Raw genomic sequence first — 9379 nt, 5'->3', positions numbered from 1 at the left:
GAATTTGCGCCAAGACTCCGTCTCAACGGAAAAAATCGAGGAGGATCGCACCTCATAAAGATCTGATCAAAGATGGAAGGGATGTCATGTGTCTGAGCGTGGCCTGTGCGTGAACTATAAACTAAACTACTCCATATATAAAAGATGTCTTATTTTGATACATATCCATAGCACTGGGATTCCTTCCCCGCCGTTGGCTAGTGTACATATGAGCCATATCCATAGCACTAGGATTCCCTCCCCGCCGTCGGTCTTCAGAGTGGCCTACATGTGAGACGAATCCACGAGCTCGCTGATGGAGCCTGGAGGGGACAAGTTCTTCGCCCTAGCAAACCGCCTTTGCACTAGGGTATATAAACCCATATCTTCAATCAATAAGATGTTATTCATTCATTATTCCTCTCTCGTTTTACTCTTTCACATGTTATTATCATCATCTTTCCTCTCGTTGAGGGAGGCCACACGAAGGAATCATAGGCCTCGCTCTTCCATACGCACCAGCCCGGGATGGAGCTGACGCCCAACGGCCCATTTTTATTGTTATAAACATCCGTAAGTTGAAAGCTGCATATGTCACTAGTGCGGTAGAGCCTATCACCACTATCAGGTTTGCTAAGACGCTTTTGGTTTTTCTCCAGGTGAAGGAACGGCTGCTCTGCAGTTCTTGCTGTGTCTGTCGCATCACATCGTGTGTTCATCAGTGTACCCGGGTTTCTGATGTTAGCACAAAAGAGACTCTAATGTTGGCACCCCTCAGAGTCACTGGATATCTATACTCTGTTCATAGTGTAGCAATTAGAGCACATCGGAAAACAACCAATACCAGTAGCTTGCAGGTTCCAAAGATTCCTGCCATTTTCTAAGCTCGTGGCGTGTGAAGGGCGGCATGCTTCTTCAGTTGGTACCATCATGATATCAAGAAACAATGGCAGAATGACCAAAGAAAAAACTACAGCAGCGGCGACCCTACAGTTAACAAGGCTTGTTTTTCAATGGTCTCAATGGCATTATGGATGTTCCATGGTCTCAATGGCGAATCTGATAAACAACACTATTTTTTTTCAGAACTCGTATTTAACCAAGGTTCAAGCTATCTCTACTCTGAAAGGTACTGTACATATTCAGGAAGATACAGTGCTTGTTAAGCAAACAACAAGACACACCAGCCTCTGAAAGATACTTGGATAAGCATGCACAATAGCCAAGCACTGATCTAGCGCTCGTCCGTTTTGCTGGGCAGAGCAAAACAAAACCAGATGACCATCTCTACTGATCGCAGGGAGAAGGATTGTTTGTTCAGCTGGGCACTTGCAGAGTCAAAAATCCCACTTACAGTCCTGACCTGATGACCGAGAACATCAACACTGTTGACCGAGAACTTTCAACGGATGAAAAGTAGCTGTTATGCTAAAAAGAACTCCGACTAGTAAAGCTACTACACCGTCCTGCAAATACCACATTGGCAAGCAGAACAAGCGGTGGAACCACAAGACCGCGACGATGCAAGTGGATCAGTCAGCATAACTAGTAAACATGCATACAGGGAGTCATCTTCATGAAACCAATATCTCGGTCGCAAATAGTCATGGTACCATAGGGATAGGAGTACCTGCTCGAGCTACATACCATCATAACTAATCCACTACGAGTTATAATAAAGACTGTTAGAACTGCTACCAAGGAAATGCAACTCCCTGCTCTTCCTTGATGAGACCATTGTAGCCGACCATCCAAAAGCTTCCTGATATACTCCTTCTTCTTCACATGACGTTCCTGGTTGAAGGAAACAGAGGAAGGATCAGGATAGAGTAGAGGTAATTCAGCATCATAACGTTTTATTATTGTTTATCATTCAAATGCTTCGTGCATTCAGAAATCAAAAGAATGGACTTGGCCCAGCAACAAGATTTTCTTTATCAAAAGCTATAGCCAATACAGATTAAATGTCCTTATATTGCAGACCAACATATTTCCATTTCAGTAAAACAAAAACCTGATCGTACAAGGAGAAATGTCTGACACACAAGCACAAATTACCCGCTGTTAGCTTGGAATGGCCACTTGTATTGCAACAGGAAAAAAAGAATCACACTTCATGCATAAACTCAAACATACCTGCCATGTAAAATGTACAATCCAATTGTGTTTAAGAAAAAGAATCCACTAAACAACAATCAGACAGAAAAAAACAAGTACTAACATACTAGTGCATAAGTATCAGAAAAGACAGTCACATACATAAGTTCAGCAAAAACAAATCTCGTAGGCTTGAGGTTCACAGTATAAAGGTAGGCAATAGAAAATTACACAACGATTAAAGAAATGGGAAACTAAAATTACAGGATTGATTGGTTTGTGATAATATTTTAGGACAATGAAGTACAGTGGTCAACGTGATAACAAGGCTACACACGTTCAGCTCTCACACATGTTTTATACTCCCTCCGTTCGGAATTACTTGTCGCAGAAATGAACGTATCTAGACGTATTTTAGATTTAGATACATCCATTTCCGAGACAAGTAATTCCGAACGGAGGGAGTACTTTTGTAGGTAGCAATAAGCAAGTAGTATTACCCGAGTACACAAGTGATTTCAAGACATCTTAAGGCAAGCATTATCTAATGTCACTTAACTAGTATTGTGATCATATGAAGGCCAAATAGCAAACCTTGCAGTAGCATCCTTCAGCAGAGGGAATATGGGTGGCCAAATCATCATAAAAGGATGGACATCAATGAAATGTCCATTCTTTAATGGCGTCCCATGCACTTTACGCAGTGTCCTGCTCGTGACGTCCAGATGGAGTTTGCAATTAGACATTTCCAAGAGCACAAACTCAGCATTATCCCCCACGTGGCTTAAGAAGTGAAAATCAACATCCTCATCCTCAACCGTATGATCTAGCATCCTCAAATTAGCCCACATCTGACGCAAACAAATGGTATCGACCAGCAACCAGTTGTGCCCCTTGTGGAGCCAGATACAAAGCTGAAGCTCCTTGACATGAACATGGGTGAGATATACACCGGATGCATCATCGGCTCGTGACAAGATGGTGGTATAATGGTGACATTGCACTCCCTGTGGGACTGAAATTTTGGAGAAACTTGAGGCTGGCAAATCCAAGACAATAATGTCATCACTGAACTTGTCAGCTATATAGATTTTAGAGAAAAGTATACTTTTCATCCCTTAATTCTTGGCGAAGTCTAGATTTGGTCCCTCAACTTCAAAACCGGACAACTTGCGCCCTTAACTACTGAAACCGGCCAAGATTCATCCCTGGTCACGGTTTTGACCGGTTTTGGTGCTGTCCCAACCCGGTTTTGACCGTGCCGACTCAAATTCGCATACCTTTTCCAAGTCCGTTTAATGTTTTCAAATTCGGGTATTTTTTCAAATACATGAACTTTTTAAAAATTTGTGTACTTTTCCAAATCTGCGTACTTTTTCCAAGTTCACGTACTTTTTTTTAAAATCCACGTACTTCTTTAAAGTTCCTGTGGTTTTTTTTAAATTCATGTAATTTTTAAAAATTGACATACTTATTCCTATTCACGTATATTTTTTTGGGTTTGAAAATTTTATGTGAAATTGAAAACGTATGCGGATTTGAATATCTTCGCGAATTAGAAAAAAATGTGTGGATTTGAAAATTTATGTCAACTTGAAACAAGTATGTGAATTTCAAACAAAGTTCATGGATTGGAAAGGAACATGGATTTGAAAAAAATACATGAACTTTAAAAAGTATGCGGATTTGAAACAAGTACGTGAATTTTAAAAACAGATGGATTTGAAAAAAATACTTGGATTCGATAAAATTACACGAAGTTGAAAAAATACACTGATTTGAGAAAATTACGCAAATTAAAAAAATCATGGATTTGGAAAAGTACACAAATTTCAAAATAGTTCACAGATTTGAAAAAGGTATGTTTATTTTTGAAAAAATTGCACGACCTTGAAAAACTATGTGGATTTGAAAAGAGTATGTGAATTTTAAAAAGTTCACGGATATGAAAAAATTACGCGAATTTTAGTCGGCACCGGTCAAAACCGGGGTCAGTCAGCACCAAAACCGGTTAAAATCGAGACCAGGGACAAACCTTGTCCGATTTCGTTAGTTGAGGGTGCAAGTTGTCCGGTTTCGGAGTTGAGGGACCAAATCTAGACTTCACCAAAAGTTGAGGGACGAAAAGTATACTTTTCTCTAGATTTTATTGTCAACAAGTATAACTTTCCGTGGCAACGGCGGAAGAGGGATCTGTGTGGTAGATGAGGTATGCATGCACCAGACACCGTGTCGCAACATATACACGCGCACCCTAAAAACTTTATTCTCATCAACCCTCTCCACCAACATGTACACGTAGGACAAGCCGCCGGCGCCATCTTCTTTGGAGAGGATTGTACTGAACATGTGGTGACTGGAGTTCTGGACGCTTGGGAGTGGTGGGAGGATGTCCATGTCTCTCCCAGAGCACAGTGGGTGGTGCACTCTATGTCTCCATAATAATCCTTCATAGCGTCCGGTTAAGACACTGCCGCGCCGGCACTCCCTGATCCATTCGTTGCCGTCGACGCCAAAGCTGTAGCTCGCCACGCGGCGGACCACGGCAGCGAGCTCTGGGGGCTGAGGCAAAATCGGGGCGAAGCGTGGACAGGACGACTGTGAACATTCATCTTCGGGGACATGGCAAAAGCCGAGGAGGCGGGGCGGGTGGCGCTCGCGGAAGCGGCGGAGGAACCGGCGGTCAGAGATGTGGTGGTACCAGCGCTTGCAGACGAGGGAAGCACGCACGAGGGTGGTGGGGAAGCCGACACGGACAATGATCTCCATGAGGAGGTCTTCGTCGTCTTCGAGCATCTTGGATACCGCGGCAGGCATCGACGTCGTGGAATGCTGGTGTGATTCGCCATCCACACACGGCTTCTTCTCTGAATGGACCCTGGGAAACCGGCAGTGACAAGCAGCGTCAATGCAATGGAGCAATTTCTTCAAGTACTACCAATGTCGTTGCAACACACAGCATCCATCAATAATAAGGGATAAACAAACTGCGCGTGATGAAATGTGGGGATAGTCGAAAGAGATGGAGAGACTGGACGTTGACGGTCTTACCGCTGGAGAATCTCCTTAGCAGAATCCATCTTCCGTATCTTCCCTCCTCCTCAGCTGACAGGTAAATGTCGGCAGGGTTTGATTAGGGAGGAGAATTTAGCTAGCTAGGGTTTAATCCCGGGAGAAAAGAAAAGAAATTGGGAGAGAAGAGGAAACATAAAGGCTCACCTCAATAGATCGGGCGAGGGGGGGATGCGTCGGTTGCCGCCGCCGGGGGCAGGCGCCTGAGATCGCCGGCGGCGGTCGTTTCTCCCGGTGGGGCGTTGTGGTGGAGGAGGGGTTGAGCCGAGCCGAGCAAGCCAAAATTTTTTTAGGGGAACTGTGTGAAGAAGTTTCTAATTTTTTAAGTGGAACTGTGTGAAGAAGTGCAGGCCCATCCCAGTCCGGACCACCAACTAGACATTCCATATGGCCCATAAAGCCCAGCACATCTTTTTTTTTTGGCGAAAAGGCCTAAGCCATGTACTCGCTCTGTTTCTAAATATTTGTTTTTTTAGAGATTTTAACAAGTGACTACATACGGAGCAAAATTAGTGAATCTACACTCTAAAATATGTCTATATACATCCGTAGGTGTTAGTCATTTGAAATCTCTAAAAAGACAAATATTTAGGAACAAAGAGAATATTAAGCATCGCAGGTCCTTACAAATACACCCATACAAAAAATAAAATAAAATAAAATAACATCCAAATTCTTGTGGGTGCCGAAGTATTTTTCCTCCTGTATCCACCGGCAGCGTCCCGTGGGCATAGTTTGATGCCGCCTCTAGGCCTCCACCTCAGCGGATCAAGCTTTTTTAACCCAAAAGCTTGTAGAAACAGCGGCCACGAAGTCAGACTAGGAGACACCGACAAATACGATCTGTGAAGCAAATCGCTACCCCACAGAAGAAAACACTGGTAAGAGCATGTAAAAACTAAGAAGGCCACGAAAGTCGGTTGAATCCAAACGGTTCCACCAAACCAAAACCAACCAAATCCTGGAAGACACGGCTCCACATGCCCTCCGACGGCGATAAGCACACCAATGGAATGAGGAAAGAACGGGGAAAACCCTATTCCTACACTGGAACAACATCGCCGTCTCAAACCAAGCTTGAAGACACCCTAAAAAAACCTGAAAAAATCACCCATGTCGTTGCACGACAAGTTCGGATGACCAACACCTCCGTCGAGCACTGCCCGACGAAGACCTCCACTCGAGCACACATCTCCATCATCTTTCTCTCTCTCAACAAAGGCTCGATCGGGCTAACTCCAGCCTCTGAAAAATTGAAAATACATCTTTGGGAAGATACCACTACTTGTTCAACAAAGAGCAACAGATATTTTCAGTAGACATGCACAATAGCCAAACACCTATCTAGTGCTCACCATCGCCGCGGGCAAAACAGAACCATCTTGCATCGTTTGATTGCAGGGAGAATGATGATTTACTTGTTCGTCTGGGTACCTGCATAGTCAAAATTCCATTTCCACAATAGGCTTTTCAGTTTAGCTCAATCCTGTTAAACATAATGATGGTGCGTGACATGATGGTGGCGTGTACAGCAAGGAGGATTACCAATACCGAAGGAGTAGTTATACAGGATATTCATGTACTCTTTATCTTGTTTTATCTCTTGTATTCTTCTTTCCCAAGATGTAATCTCTCCAACAGCCTATACGCGTATTAGGGCTCGCAACACATCTATTTAACATGTAGCACGTCGGCCAGGATAGGCAAGACGTTTACCGCAAGTCGCACATGGTATCAAAGCTATCTTCTTCCATTAAACCCTAACTAGTCCATCTCCACCAAAGTGCGCAACCATGTCTTCCTCCACCTCCTCCCAGTCAACCCTTAGCAGAGGAGTCACGGAGAAGCTCTCCCGCACCAACTACGTCCTGTGGCGGACGTAGATCACGCCACAGCTGCGGGGCGCCGACGTCTTCCACTACGTCGATGGCACGGCGACCGAACTGGCCAAAAAGTCACCACCAAGGACGCCATCGGGAAGGAGACCTCTGAGCTGAATCCTCTCCATCCGATCTGGGTGAGGGAGGACCAGCAGGTCCTCGGATATCTACTCCAAAACCTCTCCAAGGAGGTGCTCGTCATGGTGACCGCGATCATCACGGCGCGCGAACTCTGGGTGGCGCTAGCGAGCATCTTCTCATCGCAGTCACTCAGCCGCGTCAACAACATTCGCACAACGCTGATTAACACGTAGAAGGGAAATCAATCGGTGGCCTCCTTCTTCGCCGCCATGAGGGATCTCGCCGATGAACTCGCTGCGGCGGGAAAACCTATCCAAGACGGCAAGCTGATATCCTACATCATCCATGGGCTGGACCAAGATTACCAGCCCCACGTTTCCGCTCTGGACGCCCGCGTCACCCCGGTAACCCTTGATGAACTCTTTTCCATGCTCAGTAACTTTGATCAGCGCATGGCACAGTACCACGGCTCCAGTGGTGGTTTCAAGTCGTCGTCCAACTCTGCCTCCCGAGGTCGCGGCGGCGGTCCTCGTTCACGTGGCCCTTCCCGTGGCAAGGGGAGGTTTGGATCGGGCGGTGGTGGCTACTCCAACAACTCTGGCTACTCCAACAACTCTCACGGCGGCGGACGCTCTGGCAACTCCAAAGGACGTCGCGGTGGCGGCTCCAACAGATCACGGCCGGACCGGCCTCGCTGTCAAATTTGTGGCAAGCCTGGGCATACCGCAAAGGATTGCTGGTATCGCTACAAGGAAGATGATGATGACTCCTCACAAGATGAAGAAAAAGTTGCCGCGGCGGCCGATGGCTCCTATGGAGTTGACACAAATTGGTATGTGGACAGTGGAGCTACGAACCACGTCACCAATGAACTCAAGAAGGTCACCATGAAGGAAAAGTATCGTGGCAAAGATCAAATTCATACGGCCAACGGTGAAGGTATGGGCATACGTCACATTGACCATTCAATTTTTAATACTCCCAGTCGAAAAATTCATCTCAAAAGAATTCTACATGTTCCTAGTGCCCACAAAAATCTTCTTTCCGTTCATAGAATTGTTATTGATAATCACGTTTTTCTCGAGTTTCATCCTTATTTCTTTTTGACCAAGGATCAGGCCACGAAGAAAGTTCTCTATCGAGGTAGATGTGTTTGAGGGCTCTACCCGTTGATTCCGGAGTTTAGAAGATTCAATAAACAAGCTTGTGGTGCTATCAAGCTTTCGTCCACACGATGGCATGATCGTTTAGGACATACTTCTTTTTCTTTAGTTGAAAAGTTGCTTAGGAAAAATAAGCTCCCGTTTATTGGTGAGCACAATATTGAAACCATTTGTGATTCGTGTCAGTGTGCCAAAAGTCATCAATTATCATATCCCGTATCTACTAGTGTATCCACCAAACCTTTACAATTGATCTTTTCTCATGTATGGGGTCATGCTCCTTCTTCTGTTGGCAGACACACATATTATGTGAGTTTTATCGATGACTACAACAATTTTTTTCATGGATTTATCTCCTTAAGAAAAGATCTGATGTGTCTCAAGTTTTTCATAACTTTCAAGCACTTGTTGAAAGAAAGTTTGACACTAAGATTATAGCCGTCCAATCTGATTGGGGAGGGGAATATGAGAAACTCAATCCCTTCTTCCAAAATATAGGCATTTCTCACCATGTATCATGCCCACACGCTCACCAATAAAACAGGTCGGCCGAACGCAAGCATAGGCACATAGTTGAGGTCGGTTTGGCTCTCCTAGCAGGGGCCTCCATGCCTCTCAAGTTTTGGGATGAGGTTTTCTTACAGCCATTCACATCATTAACATGTTGCCTAGCCGTGTCATCAACAATGAAACACCCATGGAGCGTCTCCTCCACGTCAAACCAGACTACACATCTCTCTGTGTCTTTGGCTGTGCTTGATAGCCAAATCTCCGCCCTCACAATAATCGCAAGCTCATGTTTAGATCCAAACAATGTGCTTTCCTTGGGTATAGTGCCCAACACAAGGGTGTCAAGTGCCTCGACATCTCTACTGGTAGGGTATACATCTCATGCGATGTTGTTTTCGATGAGACCAAATTCCCTTTTGCGGATCTCCATCCTAACGCCAGTGCTCTTCTCCACAAGGAAATTTTACTTCTTACATCTCATCTCTCTGGTTATGATCAAGGGGGTATTAACAATTGTGATGATCATATGCTGACTAACCCTACTAATAGCCTCCACGAGCCTTGTGATGATGTAGAAAACAGCGGTGCAAAAGCAGC

General features: G+C 44.9%; 1 protein-coding gene across 1 annotated transcript; it reads right to left on the bottom strand.

Moving 5' to 3' along the window:
* Positions 1 to 2105: 2105 nt before the first annotated feature.
* On the bottom strand, positions 2106 to 5156 carry LOC123115860 (uncharacterized). The gene is made up of 4 exons (XM_044537197.1): positions 5128 to 5156; positions 4226 to 4954; positions 2671 to 3171; positions 2106 to 2115 (listed from the first exon to the last, which is right to left on the bottom strand). The coding sequence occupies exons 1-4, from the start codon at positions 5154 to 5156 to the stop codon at positions 2106 to 2108; spliced, it is 1269 nt and encodes a 422-aa protein (XP_044393132.1).
* Positions 5157 to 9379: the final 4223 nt, after the last annotated feature.

The sequence above is a fragment of the Triticum aestivum genome, chromosome 1A, assembly GCF_018294505.1.
Source record: "Triticum aestivum cultivar Chinese Spring chromosome 1A, IWGSC CS RefSeq v2.1, whole genome shotgun sequence".
Taxonomy (NCBI): Eukaryota; Viridiplantae; Streptophyta; class Magnoliopsida; order Poales; family Poaceae; genus Triticum; species Triticum aestivum.
This window is presented reverse-complemented; position numbering and strand designations above follow the sequence as displayed.

Excerpts from the sequence above, each read along its gene's own strand:
- LOC123115860 (XM_044537197.1), bottom strand. The coding sequence starts at position 5,156 with ATGGATTCTGCTAAGGAGATTCTCCAGCG. Across the intron at positions 4,955-5,127 it reads GCTAAGGAGATTCTCCAGCG|GGTCCATTCAGAGAAGAAGC; the intron begins GTAAGACCGTCA and ends CCGGTTTCCCAG. Across the intron at positions 3,172-4,225 it reads AAAGTTATACTTGTTGACAA|TAAAATCTATATAGCTGACA; the intron begins TAAAATCTAGAG and ends TATACTTTTCTC.